This window comes from Camelina sativa, chromosome 8 (assembly GCF_030686135.1).
Source record: "Camelina sativa cultivar CO46 ecotype springtype chromosome 8, ASM3068613v1".
Classification (NCBI taxonomy): domain Eukaryota; kingdom Viridiplantae; phylum Streptophyta; class Magnoliopsida; order Brassicales; family Brassicaceae; genus Camelina; species Camelina sativa.
The window spans coordinates 4721408-4744513 of NC_141887.1; the positions used below are offsets into that span (position 1 = coordinate 4721408).

The 23106-nt window shown below is 32.8% G+C and overlaps 5 protein-coding genes across 7 annotated transcripts; 4 read left to right on the forward strand and 1 right to left on the reverse strand.

The window, feature by feature from the left end:
* Positions 1 to 4561: 4561 nt before the first annotated feature.
* LOC104706233 (stem-specific protein TSJT1) lies at positions 4562 to 7351 on the forward strand. The gene is made up of 5 exons (XM_010422405.2): positions 4562 to 4886; positions 6295 to 6535; positions 6626 to 6746; positions 6849 to 6958; positions 7056 to 7351. Exons 1-5 carry the CDS (start codon positions 4684 to 4686, stop codon positions 7083 to 7085), a joined length of 705 nt encoding a protein of 234 aa, XP_010420707.2. The 5' UTR covers positions 4562 to 4683; the 3' UTR covers positions 7086 to 7351.
* Positions 7352 to 7453: 102 nt separating this feature from the next.
* LOC104706234 (ATP-dependent (S)-NAD(P)H-hydrate dehydratase) lies at positions 7454 to 9827 on the reverse strand. The gene is made up of 11 exons (XM_010422406.3): positions 9540 to 9827; positions 9318 to 9394; positions 9126 to 9235; positions 8904 to 9027; positions 8746 to 8808; positions 8503 to 8666; positions 8273 to 8334; positions 8132 to 8198; positions 7997 to 8047; positions 7748 to 7879; positions 7454 to 7656 (listed from the first exon to the last, which is right to left on the reverse strand). Exons 1-11 carry the CDS (start codon positions 9769 to 9771, stop codon positions 7629 to 7631), a joined length of 1110 nt encoding a protein of 369 aa, XP_010420708.1. The 5' UTR covers positions 9772 to 9827; the 3' UTR covers positions 7454 to 7628.
* A 74-nt stretch (positions 9828 to 9901) lies between these two features.
* On the forward strand, positions 9902 to 10778 carry LOC104706235 (uncharacterized). Of its 2 annotated transcripts, none has more exons than XM_087461618.1 (2): positions 9902 to 10110; positions 10547 to 10778. In XM_087461618.1, exons 1-2 carry the CDS (start codon positions 9948 to 9950, stop codon positions 10609 to 10611), a joined length of 228 nt encoding a protein of 75 aa, XP_087317744.1. In that variant the 5' UTR covers positions 9902 to 9947; the 3' UTR covers positions 10612 to 10778. The 2 variants fall into 2 exon arrangements, with proteins under 2 accessions (XP_087317744.1, XP_010420709.1); XM_010422407.3 differs by having other exon boundaries at positions 9948 to 10110; positions 10538 to 10778.
* Positions 10779 to 11406: 628 nt separating this feature from the next.
* Positions 11407 to 13769, forward strand: LOC104706236 (protein trichome birefringence-like 11). Its single transcript, XM_010422408.3, has 4 exons — positions 11407 to 12157; positions 12475 to 12864; positions 12952 to 13110; positions 13188 to 13769. Exons 1-4 carry the CDS (start codon positions 11697 to 11699, stop codon positions 13567 to 13569), a joined length of 1392 nt encoding a protein of 463 aa, XP_010420710.2. The 5' UTR covers positions 11407 to 11696; the 3' UTR covers positions 13570 to 13769.
* Positions 13770 to 17929: 4160 nt separating this feature from the next.
* LOC104706237 (protein neprosin-like) lies at positions 17930 to 21779 on the forward strand. Of its 2 annotated transcripts, none has more exons than XM_010422410.3 (8): positions 17930 to 18565; positions 18754 to 18847; positions 18987 to 19073; positions 19198 to 19389; positions 19909 to 20079; positions 20166 to 20219; positions 20989 to 21135; positions 21229 to 21779. In XM_010422410.3, the coding sequence occupies exons 1-8, from the start codon at positions 18402 to 18404 to the stop codon at positions 21667 to 21669; spliced, it is 1350 nt and encodes a 449-aa protein (XP_010420712.2). In that variant the 5' UTR covers positions 17930 to 18401; the 3' UTR covers positions 21670 to 21779. The 2 variants fall into 2 exon arrangements, with proteins under 2 accessions (XP_010420712.2, XP_010420711.2); XM_010422409.2 differs by having other exon boundaries at positions 18530 to 18597.
* The last annotated feature ends 1327 nt before the right edge of the window (positions 21780 to 23106 follow it).

The following is a 23106-nucleotide window of genomic DNA, read 5'->3' on the forward strand; positions in this document are numbered from 1 at the left end:
TGAAATATCAACTCATGGTCCAATAAGAATTGTTCATTTGAATGATACGTAATCCTCTAGATTTAATTCATTTGCTTTGCACCGTATTGGTTTTTAAAATATCTAGGAATCATCAATTCATCATGTTCAAAATTCTAATAATGTTAGCAACTCAAAATGTTATAAGTGAAATATTAAGATTTTCTTATATTATAAATTATATTTACTGTAGTATATTATATTGCATATCTCTGTATATAGTGAAACACACATAAAATTGAACATAATTTTCCCTCCAAAGCTATAAATGATATATGTAAGACTTGTGCTCAAGAAAGTTTTGATCTTAATTCTTTATTCCAAATTCCAAAAAAAAAAAAAAAAAAAAATTCTAACTCCTGTATTTTTTTTTTTTTTTGCTGTGAAAAAGAAGACAATATTTTTATTGTGTAATTTTGTATTTATAATGTGTGATTTTGATCCTCCTTAAACTAACGAGTACCTAATATGTATCTACGATGAAGTATTCAGCATTTAAACTAGAGAGACTCAGAGTTTGACATGGACAAATCATTTCAAGCTTCAAAAAACATTTTCCAGAGGATTCCTGTAAGAAATAGTGTTAACTGTTAACACGTATCATTTTAATACCAATTGTTAAGTTGAATAATGGTATCTGGCAAAAACAAATCTTGTATATATATGATGTTGAAATTAATGAGTTAATTTTTGTGTTTGCAAAAACAATATCAAAGTCGTTTTCAACTTTTGTAGTTCCCACTCCCAGGTCCATGGTTGGCTCTGCACAGTCTTTCTTTGATTTTCTACAATTGTTTTAGTAAATAAGAAAAAGAATACATACTAGTGGCTCTAATGTTTTAAATAACATCAAATGATAATGACTCTTAAAACATCAATAGAAATAAAATGATACCAGTCATTGTTTGACATTCAATTTATATTATATATACATTTTTAGCAATTTTGTGTCTTGATTTTTTGTGTGTATATGATATTAATATAGTTTGCATATATATTATTGAAAAGTCAAAAACAAACAATATAAATATAAAACTATCCAATATATATTTTGTCAAAAGTTATAAACATTTTCCATTCAAATATTGCATGCGGGCTCTTTTTTTTGTGGTTAAGTGCATGCAGCTCTTATTTTAGGTGTAGTGATGATATGATAAAATCAAGAAGAGTGTCTGAAACGAAATTTATTGGAGGCTTTGTAATTCTTCCTGTTTCACTTAGTGTGGTTTTGGTAGAGTTTTTTTTTTCACAAAAGAAATTACAGACATGTATAGACATATAGTGCCACAAAAAATAAAGTTATGGTATTTTGATATCTCGAGTTAATATGCAGTAACGTCCACTAGATATATGGAAAAAAAAAAAAAATACTATCTGATAATTTTCAGAAACCTCACATTTATAAAATAGAAGACTAGAAGTATACAAAAATTTAATATATTATGTATTTCTAATTAGTTTTGAATCCAAAATATATATAAAAAATAGAATAATACAAAAGCATTTGATGCATGCATGTATATTATTATCCAATGTAGGTCATGTCGATTCCATTTAAAACTTATAGAAAAGAACCATCGGTTTGAAGCGGACATAAATAATTTTACATTTGAATCTAAAAAGAAAAAAACTAAAAAACATAAATCAATGTGTTCATTATCAAATTATTAACAGTAAGAAATCCAATTAAGACAACAACTTTGAAACGATATAATTTAACAATTCTTTGGTCCACCTTGTGGTCTCTAATATTTGGCACGAAATAATTTTGGTCTTATCTTTTACATTTCTAGGTTGTTGTCACCAAACCATTTATGTATCTTTATGGTTTTCCTTTTTGTTGTGTCTTGTTTGTGACATTTTCTTAACAAAATGGTTGAAAATCTTGAGCAACTCACCCATCTTTGTGTAATTATTATTTTAGGTCACGTAATCTGGAAAAAAAAAATTGTATGCATCAAATGCATGTTGATATCAAATTGAATAAAAGAAGAGATGTGCAAAGGCAAATTTATTAAGACCGTGGGCCAAACCTCCAAACAAAAAACAATGGGCGATCCACTGTTCTTTCTTCGTCTAATATTCTTTCTTGACATGATTTGTTTATTACTCAAATGAAAGTTTATTACTCCAATATGAAAGTTTTTTTTAAAGATGATTATTACAAAAGATTCAAATTATTTGATTAAATTTTGTAGGACATGGTTTTGAATCTATCTGTACGGAAATTTCTATGAAGTATTATTAATTTAACAGGAGTAATTTTTTAAAATGGGCATACGAAATTGAATAAGTTCTTCCCAAAGACGGAAAGCTTGATTTTATATATGATCCACGCCTAATTACATGAGGCTATCTAAGGGCATCTCCACTGAAAGATGTTCATTGAAAGGGTTGCTTTAAAAAAAAATATAATAATAAAAAAGAAGAAAAAAGGGAGAGAATAGGTGTTTCAGTTACTTGCCGAAGAAACGTTCTTTTTAACAATTGACCAGATGTCATATTTTTAATGGTTGACATTAATAAATAATAAATATATATATATATGATTAAAATAATATTTTTTTTTAAAAGCAACGTTTACATCGTTATTGGGCTGGTGATGGTCTAAGATCCATGAATCATCGTAAAAATTCGTAAACGAAAGAAAAAAAAATATATAAGCTGGTACACAGATACATCATACATTGGATCAAGTTGCTGTTTAATTGATTTTTTAGAAAAGCGGTTTAATGTTTAACTGACATATCTTGTTCCCGGGATGAAGAATGTAAGGAAAGAAAGATACCTAAAGTTATTAACTCCTAATATAATAAAACAAGAGTACATAATTTTTATAAGTTGGTTACAAAATATGTTCTATATTAAATATATGTTGGTTACAAAAAACGTTATAGATTAATTGGTCAATCTGTAGGCTATATGTATACATTTAAGAATATCCCAAAGTTTATTCTTTAAGATAATATTCTAATGATTTATACAATTTCCTAAATAAAATCTTTAGTATTTCATGTATTGTTACAAAATATATATTGTTAGACATAAAAATATATTATTAGACGTAAAAAGGAATAAAATCTTTGTAATTTATCACACTTAATCGTGATTTCCGAGATTTTATTGTGCAACTGAAAATAAAATCTTACTTAAGCACGGATCATATTAAAAAACTTTCACCAAACATGTTCAAAAATTAAAATTAAAACAAACAACAAACATAACAATTTTTCATACATAAAATTATAAAATTTACAAAATAAGTATTTTTTTCAAGTCATTATATTTACCATATGATTTTTATTGCATAATGTTTTATCCAAAAAACTTTTAAAAATAATTAAATACATTATATTTTATTCTAAAATTATAATATAAATAAAAAGAATTTCAATTCGTGCTCTACTACGGCTCCTAATCTAGTATCAATAATACTACAAAGTATGGTTGATGATACATGTCCATTTTAAATTAGGTTCAAGTTGCTTTCAGATCACAATCCCTCCTAGTTTATTGGCTCTTAAAGTACACATATTCCAACTATAATAGTTTATAATAGTTATACGAGTTTAAAGCATCTAATAACAATAATTATACAAACCATTAGTGTTAAAAATATACTGGTATATTTTACACAAACAAATATACAAGGTCTGGAACACACTAAAACAAACATATATATATATATATATATATATATATATATTCCAATTTTCTAGTATTAGTTGGTGAATTAATTTTGATGGAATCCACTAATGAGTAAATTAGAAAGAAAGTGGTGACACATCAATAAGTTTCTAGTATTGACAGATTTCTTATTCTTATTGAAGGAAAAAAAAAGGTTATTCACCAATAATTTTTTGTTAGCCAAAATAGACAGAATTTTTTTTTTCAGAAAATATATATGATGGTAAAAAGAATTGTCCCTTTTTATGTTAACTACACATCGCACCTATTACATACATATTTAATTATCATTTATAACATTTTTTCCCTGGTTTCCTTATAGTATATAAAAAGTAAGAAAATATGGAGAAGAAAGGTAAGCTTTATCGTCTTATCCTAACTTGTAGAGTGCTAATAAATTAAAGTTGATAACTTGATATGTTATCCCTTTTTTCATTTTTACGAAAAGTGGAGGTTATGTTTACCTTAAAAATGATAATTATCAGCACCAATTATAATTAGGCTAATCTTTTTTTTTTTTAATACAAATGACTGAATGAGTAGAGTAATTATTATTACAAAAAAAAAAAAGGGAGATGGATAAGACAAGAGACCACACAAATGGCACGATTGGTCCTACAATAATTAGAATCTAACGCTCAGAAACGATTCCATGTGGGACCCAGTGCATCATCATCATCATCATCATCATATTATTCATCTTTCCCACAATACGATTACGTATTTGACGTTAATTTCAGTGTTGTGTAATCAAAGAGTAGAAGATTCGTGAAGACATGAAATGACGTAATTACCCTCGATCTCCTTCTTCTTCTTTCCTGTATTTAAAACACCATCCTATCTCTCTCTCTCCTTCGTCTCGTCTTCTTCCGTTTACATCTAAAACCAGAGAGAGCTCACAGATTTTAATTTTTCCTTTTAGACATTTTAGCTTTTTTTCTTTTGGAGTTAGCGCTGAGATCATCATCCGGAGAGAAAATGTTGGGAATTTTCAGTGGAGCTATAGTATCACCACCGGAAGAACTGGTGGCTGCCGGGAGCCGAACTCCGTCGCCTAAGACAACCGGAGCTACTCTAGTGAACCGTTTCGTCGATAAAAATCCCTCCACCGTTTCTGTACAAGTCGGAGACTTTGTTCAGCTTGCTTACAGCCATCACAACGAGAGTCCTCTCCGCCCCAGGTCAGTGTCTCCTCCCGGCGACTTTTTTTTTCTTTTTGATTTTTACGATGATTCCGAAGTTTTCTTCACCGTCTGATTATATCCGATCCGACGGTGATGAGATCATCGTCGAGCCTTTTAAATTTCGCTGACAAATTATTTAAAAAAAAAAAGAACAAACAAAATCAATTGCATATTTTGCATGTATATATGGATCACATATATTTCAATTGATAATTTTGCTAAGAAGATATAATTAGTGAGATTATTTTAATAAGTAGATTCATAATTTTGTAGATATCTTTGATTCTTTGTTTTATATTATTTTATTTCTACTAGATTCCGATTTTGCATAATTGTTTGATTTCTTTTAAGCACTCCACTTAAGTTAGGGTGATGTATGTTTGTGCCTCTGTGGTGTGGTTTGGTCTGTGGACCACAAACAATAATAATTACAAAGTCCAAATGAAATTTCTAAAATTATGTATATTTTTAGGAAATATGCGTATACAAGGTACGTCATAGGTAGATTTATTATATAAACGTATCGATCATGTTTAATTTGTATGGATAATTCTGATAGGAAATATACTAATGCTTTGGGTATGTTACCTTATCCAAGTAAAGTTGGCTTCGTTGGTTGAAAAGTATATTATGAATCAAATAGAGATGATTCATCATGTACCATTTACCTATAAACGGTTTAAAGTTTTATTAGTATTTAGATTGCCCCAAAAGTATAATTTTCCTTCGTAGTTGACTTTGTCGGTGACGGACGGTGGCACAAGGACACGTCTCATAAGAGTTGTCTTAAGTCACCAAAGATTCACAAGCCTCCTATGCATGACTCATTAAGTCATTTTAGCTGAATTGCTCATGTCACTTGTTATTTATTAAGATTATTTATATGATGTAAGTATTTTAAGTCCCAAATAAACCACTTGCAACATAAGTACATAACTTCAACAACCATAACAATGACTCAATTAGACAACATAGGGTACGAAAAATTTACATTTCCAAATTCGTTCGCAAAATCTCTATATGGTTACAACTGTAGGCACTGTATTTTGGATATGAACATATCATGGCCACTCTACTAAGGCAGCTTTGTTTGGTCCACCAAACCCTACAATATATAATTAAAAACCCACAACCATTAATAGCCTTATGAAACTATGATGCACCACACTCCATCTTCAGCTTTTTTACCCATATCAACTCCAAAACATTCATAATTGTATGTCTGCTTTAAGATCCGATGCTGACTCATCTCTCTGACTATTCTCCTCCCTCATTTATAACTTCAATAATTGCAATACTTTTTCTCTAGATAGGTTTACAGTTCTAATCCTTAGTTTGCTTACTATTTATTTGACTTAATCATATATAGGCTTGTCTTAAGATGTTTTTTTTTTAATCGGAACAGGTCATTTGGAGCTAAGGATGAGATATTCTGCTTGTTCCAAGGCTCACTTGACAACCTAGGAAGCTTGAAACAGCAATACGGGCTTGCAAAGAACGCAAACGAGGTTCTCTTGGTCATCGAGGCTTACAAGACTCTCCGTGACAGAGCTCCTTACCCGGCCAACCACGTTGTGGCTCACCTAAGTGGCGATTTCGCCTTTGTGGTCTTTGACAAATCAACCTCCAATCTGTTTGTAGCCTCTGTAAGTTCTCTTTCTAACCCTCAGAAACCCTTTTTTAGTTTGTAAACTAGATTGAATTCGGTGGTAAATATCGGTTTTGATTTACTGCAGGACCAAGTTGGTAAGGTTCCATTGTACTGGGGAATAACAGCTGATGGGTACGTGGCATTTGCTGATGATGTTGAGTTGCTAAAAGGTGCTTGTGGCAAGTCTCTTGCTTCTTTCCCTCAAGGTTCGTTTTTCACTCTTTTAAGTTCAAGATTTTGGGGGCATCATCACAAGCTCAGTTGAAGCGATTTCGATTTTTGAATGGTTGTGCATGTGTGTGTTGCAGGCTGTTATTACTCGACGGCGTTAGGTGGGCTTAGGAGCTTTGAGAACCCTAAGAACAAGATCACTGCCATTCCTGCTAATGAGGAAGAGATTTGGGGAGCCACCTTCAAGGTGATTGATTCTTCAAAAACAAATCAGATTTAGTATTATTCTTTCTGTTCAGCATCAACAAAAGAGGCTCATAACACAAATTTTGGTGGTGAAACAGGTGGAAGGAGCAACAGTTCTTGCAGATTGAGAGTGAAAGAGAGTAAAAAAGAAACAAGCTCAATGTCTCGTAAATCTCGAACTGTAACAGCAAAAAAACAAAAAAAAAACAAATAATGACGTAGAAAACAAAAAAGCTGTTCTAAGAGTTCTGTAAGCTATCAATGGTTTGGTGTTGATGTGTGTAGCGTTGTATCATGTCTTATGTTTCTTTGTACAGCCCGGTGTCTGTCTTCTGCTGTTTTTAGTGTCTTCTTCCTAATAAGTTAATGTCTCTGAAACCAAAATTTACCTTCTCTTGATCCTCTTGTCTCTGTTCATCAACTGTTTCTCTAGTAAATCTCACAATTCTCAATCTGTCTACATGAATCTGTAAGAATTAGGATTAACGGATCTGGATCATATGAATTATAATTTTTATTTCGTAATCACAGCATTCAGGTTTTATTATACAGAGACAACAGTGGTGAGGGAAATAGATACAAGAACCGAAACAGGAACAGCTTCTGAAGCTTCACGTAGACAGTAAGATGTAGTAGAAGGCAAGACAACTCTAGTTCATGTGTTGTGCAGATTAAGATGCAGGACAGATATCCTCCAAACTGTCGAAAAAACCCGATAAACATTATGATCGAGACAAACTTTTTTGTGAATTCTCTGATGTAGCAGATTCAGTAAGATAGAAATTCATACCTCTTCCCTAAACATTCAATAATGTCGCTTGTTAGAGTTGATCTCTTATGCTTTGTAAAAGCCAGAGATGCGGCTTTTCTCAGCAGGCCAGATGCAGCTATGCATCCCAAGATGGCTGGAGTCTCTGAGGGACTGAAATGTTTTGTTTTTAGAGATTGTCAAAAACACTTTGCTCTACATTGATCAACGACTGAGCTAGAAAATGATAGAGAAAACTTCGTGCAGAGCAAACAAAAGGAGGTATCTTACCTTTCAGGACCTGCTTTAAGTTGTTGCGCCCATGACAAAAACACTGCGACACTAGATGAAACCAAAACCATGTAGGCGACTATTTAGTGGCTACAAAAGTTCACTCTTAACCTGATCAAAGAATGGTGAACTCACCTCCCAGAGAGAATATCGCCTTGTCCACCGCAGCGCCTTGGCGAACCATATATGCTCACTGATTTTACTGCATAAAATAGACACAATCACAACTTGTGTTCTCTATCTGAAGGAGAAAATAGATATGAAAAAGTTACTCACCTGTCTCCCCATTGCTTATAAGATCAGATTTCCCTTTCCTGAGAATCGTCACGCCACCAATCCTGAATGACAAAGGCGTCTAACATTATTATCATTAAATTTTACACTGCAAAACACCAAATGAGAGCCTGGGGAAGGTTGTTTGGGGATACTCCCCTCTAGATGATTTAGAGAGATTTACAGATCCTAACTCTCTCTTTGTGGATATGTGAAGTGAGTTTTCTACTTACTGTTTGGCCAGAGAACGTAGCTGATCTTCAGCATTCTGTTCATCTACTTCACAATTAAGCACTTTTTGAACTAGACGTTTATACTCGTTCACATTTGGGGTTAAGACAGCAAGCGGATAGCTATTGACAAGATCAATGGAATTTGTTACAAGAAACAGCCCGTCCTACAGAATCACCATAAAACACTCAAAAGATTTGGGATAAGAAGAAAACCAATTGATCCAGTTTTATGTCACTGCTTACCCCATCTACAACAAAAGGAACATTGGATTTTTTGGCAAGAAGCATGATTTTACTCACACATTCCTGAAAATACAAAGTCAAAACTCGTCAGTCCATCGCCAAATATTTGACAAATCAAATTCTGTAACGTGATGAAGCAGTGGCAGAGGAATCTGTACCAGGAGAAATGGATCTCTTCCCAAACCAGGACCAATCACAAGGCAATCAAATCTTTCCATCCATTTATCGACTTCCCCGAGCACTTTATCTTGAACTGTTCTTTGATCTTCCTCACTGAGTTGACTAAATCCAGAATACAAAATATTGAGATTACGAAAATGGACCTACGGAATGAAAGTCACACAGTAGAAGTAGCATAAACCGTTGACAGGAGCATTCACCTGATGCTGTACGATTCCTCAAGAACAGGGTGAACTATAAGCTCAGGACTATAACTCTTTATAACAGGAGCTGCGTCTTTCGTGCAGAAGACATGAGACAAATCAGCACCCTACAATTGTGTACGGAGTAACTTAAACCAAAGCTGAACAGAAGAAAGAAGCTGTGATAGCTAATAGAACGAAACTACATACAATTTTCAAAGCTGAAATGGCAGCGAAGTATGGAGCTCCTGTGTATTCACGACAGCCTCCAATCACAGCTATCTTCCCTGACACAGATCAAATTTCTAAAAGACTCAAACTTTGAATCCTCAAAGTTCCAAATTTGGTTCATTACAGATCACACACTCAATTGAATAATCCAAACACACAAAACCCAGTAGCAACTAAGTAGAGACGAAGGAGAGCACTCACCAGCTTGGCCTTTGTGTCGTTTAAGATCAAGAGATGGCGTCACAGTTCTAAGGACACTCTCAGCGTCGGCCTCCGATGTGGAACTCATTGCTCTGATGAGTTTGGGGCGATGGATTTGTGATCCACAAAGCGCTCGTATCAAAAACTGTTGCCTTCTGAGCACACTTGAAGAAGAAGGTAATTGAGAAGTCAATCGTCCCAAACCAATGACAACACCATGTTTCACCAACATCAGATTCTCGTTGATTCTACAGAACCCACCGCTTCCGATACATCACCGAGTAAACGAAGCCTCTGTTTCGTTCGGAGGGTCTTGTGTAAATATTTTATAGGAAAGGCAAAAAAAATAAAAAAGCAGACTTTTTTTTCTCAGAGTCGGAGGTTTTAGAGAGAGAGAGAGGGAAGAAGATGAAGCGGACGGTGATGGACAACGCGATTCGATCATCGGTGGTGGTATTGGGATCATTGGCCTTTGGTTACATGTCACTTGAACTTGGATACAAGCCTTTCCTTGAAAAGGCTGAACAATACGAAAGATCTCTTCAGTCTTCTCAACAACATCAACAACAAGGTTTTGTATTCTCTCTTTCTCTCAAATCGCTCTGCCTCTGTTTCGTTTCCAAAAGATATAGATTTATGCTGTGAATGATTGATTTGTTGGGTTGATGATCCATTAGACTTTGGAAGTTATCAGTGTGTGTCTCGAACTATCTCATGATGCGTTAGCGATTTGTGGATAATCCCAAATCGGATTCATGTGAAAATTTCAGATATCTCAGGTTTTGTGAATTGGCAAAAGAAAGTTTCAACCTTTATCTTGTACAGTCCTGAAATCTTGCTTTTGGTTCTGATTAATAGTAACAATGTATAACTGCAAATCTTGAAGATGTTTGTTTCCATGTAGTGTTTGGGATCAATGAGCTTTCTTTGTTCTTTAGTCGTTGTGTCTCAATGAATTCCATGGTTTTTTAGAAGTTCTAATTGTGCACAATACTCAGATCTTGTAGATGAACAAGTAGAAGCGAGGTGGGACGACAATAACAATGTCGAGGGATGGGAGGAGAAGAGGTAGTTCTATAATCAGTTTTATTTGACAAACCTATGAATGTGTAAGGAAAGAACCTTGTCAAAAACTTTCTTCTTTATTATCTTGATCCTGGATCATCGTTAAGATCATCAAATCTGTAGCTATCCACTATTTTCCTTTTTTATATCTAATCAAATCACTTATTAGGATCATATCTCATTATAGACAGATTTCCTAAATCATTTTTGAAAGTTACTACGATTATGAACCATCTTTTGATCTCTCTTTAAGCAACCTTACAACAATCTCTCTTGTGTAAGAAATAACTTATATGAAAAGTTCATTGACTGAACTGTTGCTGGGAAGCACAAGAGGAAGCAACAGAGTACTAAATATGATTATTAAGAGTTGGAACAAATCATTAAAAGAGAATTAGCTTTAAAATCATTCATTAGTTAAACAAATACTAAAAGGTAATCTGATCTTAGCCGGTACGCAACCTCTTCTCGGTTCTCACTCTCTGACTTACATTGAATCTTGTCCCTAGACAAAATAACCATGTGATGTGTTGTTCATCATACACAAATCTCCGGCATGGACGGCTTCGAGTCTGAGCTTCGTGCTGCGTACAATCTAAAATTTACTCTTCTTTTAATCATTACAAGATTCCATCTGTTTGTTTATTGAGTCTACCAAACTATATTACACATATTTGGACCAAAAGCAAAACGCTATATTCGGTGAATGAACCCAAAACGCATTAACCGTTTTAAAAGCGCACTAAAAAGTAGTAAAAGCTACGCCGTCTTAAGCCCCACCACTCTCACTACTTTAAGCCACGCGCCACGATCGCGTGTGTGTCATCTTTTTGGATCTACGGGACCCCCGCCAGTTAAAAGGACCCACGCACGATTCACTCACACAGTCTCTCCAAGTCTTTCCCTTTTTACGAAACCAAGACTAGGGTCAAGAAATGCTAATTACACCTTTGGATTTGTATTTGTTCGCTTAATATTCCCAAAGGCTCCCAAGCAAAGCTGCTTCTTTTCTCATTCTGAAATCTACTGAGAGAACAATAAAGTCTTCAGCTTTTGCAGTTTCTTCTTCTTCTTCTTCTTCTTCTTCTTCAGATGTCGAAGAACCAACCATCTGTGGAAGACGATGAAGCCATGCCGCAAGTCTCTGTAGTGACTAAGAGATTCAAGCGTTTGAGGGTCGTGTTCGAGCCATCTCTAGGAGTCTTGGGTTTCTTCTTGGTGGGTTTGTGTTTAGTCTTCAGCTTCTTCTACCTCGATTACAGAACCGTGGCTAAGACTAAAAGTCATGACTTTTCGGATCAATCGGAGAGATTCCTTTGGCTCAAGGAGCTCGATGGGTTTGTAGAGAACAACACCAAAGTTGGGTTTCTTGAAGAGAGTGGGAGTGGTTGCAATGTGTTCGATGGGAAATGGGTTTGGGATGAATCGTATCCTTTGTATCAGTCCAAAGATTGCACCTTTCTTGATGAAGGATTCAGATGCACTGAGTTTGGCAGACCTGATTTGTTCTATACCAAGTGGAGATGGCAACCTAACCATTGTGATTTGCCCAGGTTTGTTCTTCTTTACAGTTTCTGCATTTTTCTCGCTAGCTGAAAAGAGTTTGCTACAGAGTCTTAAGTCGCTTTCAGTATTCTTCGGTGTTTTGTTGCTATATCTCAATTTCTTGTCCTGCGTGTTCATTGTGATGTCATTGAAGATTTTGTATTATATGAACATGGATCCAAAGAACATGTATAAACTCAGTTTTGCCTTAGGGAATAGAAATGTTATGTTTAGGATTTAGGAAAATGGTTTTGTCATTCATAGATTAGTATATGTTTCTTTGCAATTACTTAGCTTGACCTCATTGTGTTATGAAATGGTTCAGATTTGATGCGAAGTTGATGCTGGAGAAGCTAAGGAACAAGCGGCTAGTGTTTGTAGGAGACTCAATTGGAAGAAACCAATGGGAGTCTCTTCTCTGTATGCTATCTTCTGCGATCAGGAACAAGAATTTGGTTTACGAAGTGAACAATAGACCCATCACAAAGCACATGGGCTTCTTTGTGTTCAGGTTTCATGACTACAACTGCACTGTTGAATACTATAGAGCACCTTTCTTGGTTCTCCAAAGCCGTCCACCTAAAGGATATCCAGAAAAGGTTAAGACGACTCTTAAACTGGAGACAATGGATTGGACTGCTGACAAGTGGAGAGATGCGGATATATTAGTGTTTAACACTGGTCATTGGTGGAACTACGAGAAAACTATCCGCGGGTTAGCTTCTTTCTTGTTGGTAACATTCTCAGAACTAATCAGAATTGATTTGCTTCCCTGACTGATCTTGGATTTGTGACTGCGCAGAGGTTGTTACTTTCAAGTAGGAGAAAAAGTGAGAATGAGAATGAAGATAGAGCATGCACATAGACGAGCTATGAAGACTGTTATGAGATGGATACAAGAAGAGGTTGATTCAAACAAGACACAGGTCTTCTTTCGCACATTTGCCCCTGTGCATTTCAGGTTTGTCACGCATATATACAGGAATTCTAGGATCGAATCTTAAGCTTTCCATTCAATTGATGTCGTGTTTCATTCAGGGGAGGAGATTGGAGAACAGGGGGAACATGTCATATGGAGACACTGCCAGATTTTGGAGCCACTCTGGTTCCACCAGAGACATGGGAACACATAAAGCTCCTTCAAGATGTCTTGTCATCGTCTCTTTACTACTCGAAAAGATCAGAAGCAGTTAAGCTGAAAGTGTTGAACATAACAGCCATGGCTGCTCAAAGAAACGATGGCCACCCATCACTGTACTACTTGGGCTCAGCTGGTCCTGCACCGATCCGCAGGCAAGACTGCAGCCATTGGTGTCTTCCTGGTGTTCCTGATTCGTGGAATGAGCTTCTTTATGCATTGTTTCTTAAGCACGAAGGCTATTCAAGATCAAACAATGGCGATACAGACAACTTTACATAATGAAACTTTGGTAGAAACAGCTGTTGCAGGATTTATAATAACGGCTGAGAGATTTTGATTGGGTGGAGAATATATGTAATTACTGACGACTAGGTTAAGCAACTTTGTAAAAATTTCAAAGATTTGAGTGACCTCATCATATCACAGATCATTAGTTCACAAGTGTTTTGGTATACAATGAGTATGTTACACTTGCAGAACTTTATTTTCCCTTTTGATTATACAAAATAAATCTATATATAATTTTAGAAAGAAAAAAAAAAAGCGAAGGTAGGTTCTTCAAATCAATCCAGCAGGTGGTTTGGTCTCCACGTTAAATTCTCGCACGGTGATGATGATGATGATGATGGTGACGATGATGATGGTGATGATAAGGACGAGAGACTATGGGATGACGATGATGATGAAGAAAAGTGCCATAAGTGGCGGCAAAACGAGAGGCCTTCTTCGAATTCGACTCTGAAACATCTTGTGAGATGGTTTTACCCTTTTCCACGTCAACTAGTTTCGTCTGCATCTCATCGTGATCGGTGCAACCGGTGACGACGCATAATCCGAGAAGCACAACCACACAACCGATGCTTATAAGAAGAATATAAATAATTTCCATTATGTCACTATGTGTTTCTCTTTTCGCGTCTAAGAAATTTTTGAGAGATTGTTGTTAATAGGGTTTATTATAAACAAACGCTTATTACGGAACATATGATATTAATTTTGTGAATAAAATCGTGGTTTGTTTAATTCCATTATTGGACAGTAATTATGATACAATTTAATTGGAGAATTCCCTTAATTAACCTTAAAAATCTTTTAGATTGAAGAAGATAATCTAATTAGAATACAATTTAATTGGAAAATTTGCTTAATTAATTGAAAAAAACTTTTAGATTGAAAAAGTTAATTATTGAGATTTTGATTGGTGACTAGATTCATTTGGGTAGGGAGGAATATGTAAATTACTAATTAGGTTGTAAAGATGAAAAGGATGAGAGGATATATATGGGATGATGATGGTGATGATGGATGATGAAGAAGATAGTGTCATAAGTAGAGGAACATGAGAAACCTTAGACTTTTGTTTTTTGTTTTAATTTTGACATCCATGAGAAACCTTAGACTTTTGTTTTTTGTTTTAATTTTTATTTTTTATTTTTTTTCTTTTTGACTCAACTTCTACTCATCATTAACCAATAAGAGGACACAGGGTTAATACATTTTGTCCACTTCTACAAGATGTTTTTTGTTTTAATTTTGACATCCATGAGAGAGACCTTTCTTCGACTTTGAAACATCTTGTGTACCCTTTTCCACGTCAACCAAAAATTCTCATCTCCAACGGTCCAAGACACAGCATGCGAAAAATACAAACCATGGTCCATGCCCCATGGTTATAATTTATAAGACAACCAACTCAAAGCTCCATCATGTTTAGATGTTTTTACTTTTATTTTTATTTTTACTAGTGTTTTAAATTCAAAATCTAATACACAGAAAACTGAATTTAGAAATCATACATCAAGATATCACTTTTAAAAGTTTAGAAATATTATAATTTGAAGACTTTATGCACGACGTTTAAAATTCTAATATGTTTGTGAACATTCTTTTCAACCATGCATAAATTCATTTTACTTTTAGGCATGTTGTGTCAGTGCACTTTTACATTTTTAGGATGTAGATTGAAAAATATATGTTTTTTTTTTCAAAAACGAGAATTAGTTTGTCTTGAAAGTATAAGTTGCTAATATATAATGAGAATTATAAACAAATGATGAAATGTAAAAAGATAATCAATTACCTATAGCATACAAAAGTAATTTTTAACTCTACGATTTTTCCAACTTTCCAACTCTATGATTATGTACCCATTTTTAAACAGAATATAATGAAAATTAATGTTGGCTGAAGTGTCCTTTTCATGTTAACAACCTTTAACTTATGAGGATTCGAAAACTATATGCATCCACTCTGTAAAGTACCTTTTAATTTTCTACATAAATAACTTCAATAATTTGATGGCTAATATGAATTTGTGACTGACTTAGCATTAGAGAGTAAAGTTATGTATGTTGTTTTATTTGATCCTTGCTTTTAATGACAATACAGAAATTATTTTAGTGGTCAGGTACCCCACATGCTGAAACAACGTATTTTATTAGGCAACCAGTTGCTTCAGCAGAGCTATTATTGTTATTAGCCAGCTACTTGTGGTTAATGCAGTAGCTAATTAAATGACCTGTTAATCCGTTAAAAAAAAATAGAAACAAATTTTCTAAATTGACTTGTCAATTGTCATAGTTGGAGTTAGAGAGTCCTAACTCACAACTCCTAAATAGTCTATTAATATCTAAGAATATTTATTTATTTTATTTTACGTTAATTTATTAAGAAAATTCATATTTTTGATTGTCCAATTATATATATCTTTTTCAATTTTTTCTCTTGACTTATATTAAAACAGTCAATTTATATTTAAATGATATTTTACATTGTCAATTTTTTTAAATTATTTTTTCTTATCAATCGAGATATTTTTTTTTCTTTTTACTTATTTATTTGAAATTTTAAATTCACATTATATAATCTATACTTGTAACTATTTTTTTAAAAACTCTTATCATGTGTCAAATTTTTAGTATGTTCAAATTAATGTGTGGATGAGATGAAAAATGGTCAAAAATGTCATAAATCGGTATGGTATCTTCTTAAATTACATCAAGTCATCAACAAAGTAAGCTATGTGTTTCAATTTCTGAATCTAGTAATTAAAAATCTAACTGTTGTCAGACAGATTTTCAACATCCGTGTGTGATAATGCTTTTTCACTTTTCTAGTAAGTAGATTGAAAAAAGGTTTGTTTTAAAAAACGAGAAAAGTTTGTTTTGAAAGTAGTTGCCAATATTACTGAGAATTATAAACAAATGATGAAATAAAACACGATTATTAGTTACCTATATACCATACAAAAGAAAGTTTTACCTCTACGATATTTCTAAAATTACTAACTCTATGATTATGTACCCCTTTTAAAATATAATTTAAAATAGAATGGACAATTAAGTTGGCTCAAGTGTCCTTTTCATGTTAGCAGCCTTTTAACTTATGAGGATTGGAAAAAATGTATGCATCCACTCTACATAAATCACATCAATAATTTGATGGCAAAAATGAATTTGTGACATGGTTAGCATAAGAAAGTAAAGTTACATAAGTTGTTTTATTTGAACCTTACTCCTAAAATGATAATAGAGACAAAACAAAGGTAGTAAAGAAATTACTTTAGTGGTGGTACATGCTTATCAGCTCCTCATTATATATTAGGCATCTACATCTCCTCATTATTAAATTAGCAAAAAAACAAAACATTCAAATTTCTAAGAGATTAATTAAATATTAGTTTAATTAATTTTTCATCTTGGATTCTAGTTCTAATTACAAAATAATGTCTGAAACCATTATCCTCATATATATGGATAAAAATGGTTGTAAGAATGAGGATAATGAATGAGTTTGCATCATCAGTCAAAAGCAAAGTACAACACGTTTTTCTTAGTTATAGCAACAACATTTAACACTTGCGAGTTCAGTTTACACTAGGTCCAAGCCGATATCCCTCTTCAGTACAGTCCACGAAACATTCATCTGATCCGTATTGATAATCTATACACAGAGCGATACAATGATCATATGTAACTTTTTTGATCTCTGCACCCACACAAAACCACAATTAAAAAAAAAAGTAAAAATATTTGCAAGTATATATAAAATTATGTTTAACAACATGTCCAAACATTATTTTGAAGTTTTGAATACATGTCTATATACGGACTCCAAAAGTTATGATCATTATCAATTCTATATGTTTTAGTTATCGCTGTGAGAATCGATCATTGCTAATTGGCATATAATAAACAAAAAAAAAATAGATATACAAGAGGCAATAATTAATGGTATGGTTGGATAAAAACTGCTAATATAACAATGTGAAAAAGTTAATTGAAAAGATGATGTTATTTTTCTGGATCTTCTAGAGAGACTCCACTTACATAATCTTAGTCTTCGGAAATGTCATATTTCCCATAATTTTGTTTAATCCTACTACTAAATGTTTTTCCATTTATGCTAAAACAATTTTTTTGGGCAAAGAACATTTTGACTTTTTCTGTGTATTTTGAACATTTAGTTTGACTAGTATATCTATTGACTATTTAATGAAAACAAATATTTAATGTAAGTAAAATTTATCGCAAATATGTACAATAATTTATAAAAATATCTAATTGCTAAGAACATCTTTAACTGGTAAACTAATGGTAGGATATAAATTATGATGAAAGGTTTTGTTTTTATTTTTTTTGTTCTTGCGTACGTACAAGTACAACCCATGGTTATACTTGCGAGAAGCGCTTACACGTGCGTACGTACAAGTACAACCCATGGTTATAAACTTATAACTTAGAAAAGAAAAACAACAGAAAATTCAATCTTGTTTAATCTTATTTTTATTATAGCATACAGAAAGTTAGGTCTCAGAAATTTCGAGAGATTGATGATAGAGTTAATAACGGCTTTGAAGTATAACACAAATCGCTTATTAGTAGCTTTTGTTTTATCTCGTTAGATTTTATTTGCGTGTCATTTAAGTTACAAACAGAAGCTCAGTTGCCTCAATTATATGATCTCTTTGAATTTTTATGCCGAAAGATTTAACTTTCTGAGCCTGTTACACAAAGATATAGGAGAAGGAATAAGTTTATTTTAGTTTTGTTGAGATTTTTTATGTATGTATTATTTTTGAGTTGCTATATTTATGCCCAACCGGGTGGTGTATGCTTTATGAAAATGTTTTTCCGCAATTGATTCGAAGACAACGGACAGCAAGTGGTATGAGCAAATTACAAGAAAAGCAATGTTTTTTTAGGATCGGTTATAGCCTTAACACACAGTTCTTGGTGGTATATATAACTGATAAACCCTTGGAAGCTTTTCCTAGGTATTTCATTTTTCCACTTGATCAATTGATCCGTACGTTTATCCCCTTACATATTTTTCTTTCCGTCGATCTATGGCCTGCGATTGATTACCTTACACACGACGACAAATCCTGCTGGGAAGATCCACCATTCACTTTTTTCTAATCATTTTTGTTGTTCTTCTATTTTTGTTGGCGTGAAATCATAGGAAAATGAAGACTTATTCACTGATGATGCTCTTCATTTTGGGGCAATTCTTCAGTCAACTAGGATTCTCGAGACGTCAAAATTTTACTATTTACGTACGTAAAATTTTCTTTCATTTTGTATTGTTTTTGTATTTACATATACGCAACATTACTTTACTTCGATGGTTTTGAGTTTTGACTCTCTTTTTTTTGCTCTCTCTCTCTCTCTCTTTTTTTTTTGTTTTCTGTAAAGAGCCCCGATGGAGACTTGATTGACTGCATCGACCGGGCCGATCAACGAGCATTTGATCATCCACTCCTGAGAAACCATATCATTCAGGTGTTTCTCAACAAATTTGTTTATTTATTATTTCTAAAATAATCATATTTTTGTAATTTATATATAATTTCTACGATATAATTTTTAAGATTAATTTTGTATTGTTTGGAAAACAAAAATGCAGGAATATCCCACTGGAATGTCACAAATTGGAATAGAAGTAGCGCCGACTGGTCAAGTCTGCCATGAAACAGGGAAAAAGTGTCCCGCGGGGACGATTCCAGTGCGCCGGGAAACCGGTGCTCCGAGTGCTTCGTACCGAAAATATCACCCAGACGCAAATGATCTCGCCGCCAAAGCCACTACCGGACACAAGGTATGCAAACTGTTAATTCCGTTTTGTTTCGTATCCTTTTTTATATATATTAGAAAGGGATATATATACAAATATATATTTCGTAAAAATAAGATTATGCACATAAGTTCAAAAGTAAAATAACATCGAACATAATGTCCATGGCGTGAGATGGTTCAACGACTCTAATTTGGCCAGGCGGATAACTAAATAAAAAAACTTTCATGGGCTTTTCCCAACTTCTACATAATATAAATATGACAAAATTAATATTTGGGCCACAAAATTAATGGCCCATGATCTATTGTTTTAAACTGTTATGGACTTTACAATAATATCTAGACCAAAAACGAAATAACATCACACTCTACAAATATTACAGAAATTGTATATTAGGACTCTCTCAACATCTCTATCAACTATCATCTAATGTATGTTATGTATATACATCTAATAATTTGTTTGTTCCCGCGAGGTCGTTAGATAGTAGAATTATTTTATAAATGTTCCTAATATCAGTTATATATGACTACAAAACAGTATGCGATTGGATTTATGGTAAACCGAGGGAGAATTTATGGAACGAGAGCAACATTAAATGTATGGGATCCTATTGTTGAAGCCCAAGGCGATTTCAGCCTCGCTCAAATCTGGCTGGCATCAGGATCGTACGAAAATGGGGATGTCAATACCATTGAAGCGGGTTGGCAGGTTTGTATGTTTCATATTATTAATGTTTTTTGCAAAATATTTATAGAATCGATATGTATATAATTAAACTATTTTGACTTCTGTAGGTTTATCCGTCGAGGTATCATGACAACCAACCCAGGTTGTTTACATATTGGACGGTATTTTTTTTCTTCTCCCTATTAGTTTGATATCATGAATTTGCATAGTTTATTAATGTGTTAGATGAATAATTAATAGTATAACATGGAGTAAAGAAAGAGTGCCGGCCCCGCATAATATGAGGCCCAACATACATCTATGGTTTTCTAGATAATATTTTAAAATTAAAACCAAATCATAAAAGTTTTAAATATAAAAGTTGAGAACAAATCTTAAAATTTCAGAAAAATGGGGCATATAATTCCAATAACAATGTTTTGGGGCCTAGTTGTGTTAATAAAAATTTCAAAAAAATCTAAGGCCCAATACAAAAAGTGTCTTAGAAATTTGTGACGGGCCGGGCCTCCTATAAGATAGAGCAATCTTAACAATTAGAATCAAAAAAAAGAAAAAACAAAGATGAGAACAATCTTAAAAGGGAATTGTTGAGACCATAACTGTTAATATCCTAAATAACAATATATTTTATGTTTATTATACCAAATATTAACTAATTATCTATGTATATGACTCGGTTTTTATACTATAATTTTAAACAGCAATATAATTAAAACATATTTTTGTTTTTAACAATATAAAACGATTTGACCAAAAATATATTTTTCATAAAAAAATTTAAACCACAATATGAATTGACTGAAAATTTATTTAGAGAATTTATGACATCTCCAATTGCACCCTAAATTATAAATTAGAATAAAACAACATGCATGTGATATATACTTATAAATATATTATAAAGTAATAAAATTATACATTTTTATGCAGAAAAATGGATATAATGGCACAGGATGCTATGGCATCGACTGTGGGGGGTTTATTCAGACGAGCAGCACGATCGCTATAGGAGCAGCCATTAGTCGCACTTCCACATCCAGAAGTACCCAACTCGATATTACGATACAAATTTCCAAGGTATAAAATCTTACTTAAGTTGTTTTTTTTTATAGGTTATTTAACTTGTTCTTATTTTACGTACGTTTGCTAACAAATAAATAAAAATTGCAGGATCCGGTTTCCGGAAACTGGTGGTTGGGACTAGGCCAAGATAACGTGCCAATCGGATACTGGACTGCCGCAATTTTCACGGTTTTATCCGATCATGCGACGACGGTTGAGTGGGGTGGAGAGGTTTTATATAGAAACCTCTCGGGCGTGAACACGATGGCCCAAATGGGATCGGGAGGATATGCGGATAAAGGCTTCAGGAGAGCGGCATATTTTTGCAATTTGAAAGTGGCGGAAAACAATCACACTCTTCTACCTGTCGAAGATTTTGGTGTACAAGCAGATTATCCTCAGTACTTTACTGTAAAGAAGTTGTACAACAGCAACTGCGGCAATCATTTTTACTACGGCGGACCAGGGCCTCAGCGTTCCGGAGCGGTTCGCGGAACAGTAGTTTCTCGTGTGATTTTTTTGTTCTTATTTGTTAGGTTTTTTAATTAGTTTTTTATTTGAGTGTGTTTAGTTTCATAAGTTAGAAAGTTGGGTTATTGTTACATATTAAGACTAAATTTAATGATTCTAGAACTAATTAAATATGATGATTTTAAACATAGAAAGTTAGTATATCCGTGCTAATAATTTAATGATTCTAGAACTAATTAAATATGATGATTTTAAACATAGAAAGTTACTGTTATAGCACGAGTACTTATATAGAATCATTAACAATATAAAATTTACAAAATAGGTGTTTTTGTGCTAATAAATACGTGATGACATATCATTGTTTTGTAGACTATATCATTGGTTTGCAAAGATTTTGTATACAACATTGTTTTGTAGACTATATAATTTTAATAAGTTGGTTATAAATAGGTTATACATTAATGATAAATTAATTGGTTACAAATAGGTTATACCGAAAATCTTAAAGAGAATATTCTAAGGAATCATATCATCTAACTTACCATATTAATTTCTTTTACTAAATTATTCATCAAATAAAATCTTTTGATATCTAACTTAACATATTAATTTGTTAATTATCATTATACTTCACCTCTCATTTTTATATATGAGTCTATTTTGTGAAACAAATAAATTATCATATTACTTATTATAATTAAAAAATAGTTTTATTTCCGGATATACGATAAGTTGAATTTTTAAAAACAAATAGAAATTGTTCGATCTATAAAATATTCAAGCTTTAGTAAGATTATTCTTTATAAATATTTTCTATTGAATTAAAAATTTTACTGAGTAACGGGTCAAAATTTGAATATTTACAAAATTATGTCTTCTAATGACATTCAAGTCATGATGTAAAATATACATTGTTGAAATAACTTCACATATATAACCTAATACAACATATTAAAATTTTATTTTAAAATATAAAATATACAAAATTTTGTATAAAATAAAATTTAACTAGAGTACAAGTAGCATGGATATATTAAATTTCAACCCGTGTTAATCTCTGAACAAAAATGGACAAGTAAGAAAACAGAGTATTTAAACTCTTCAATAAACTAAACGACAACCCCTCTTTTCTCACGAGAGCTGTTAGCATAGCTTTTGACCATACTAGAGTCTTCTTAATGAAAAAAAGAAAGAAATAGTCTTCTTAATGAGTTTCACTGTTAGAAAAAAACAACTCACAGAAATACCAATATACATTATTGTTGTAACTCGATCTGAGATACATCACTATGAACCTTTGTACCGATTCAATCTCACACGCACTCGAATCCCTTCGCTCAATGAAAAAATGGATCAGATTCTATAGAAACAAACCTATGGGACTTAAAAATGATTGAAGGGAATAAAATAAAAAAAGAAATCAAATAAAGAAAAAAGAGAGAAAATAAAGAAATAATAAGTAAATAAAAATGAAGTAGAAGAACCCAAATTCCAAATGAACAAATTCAAACT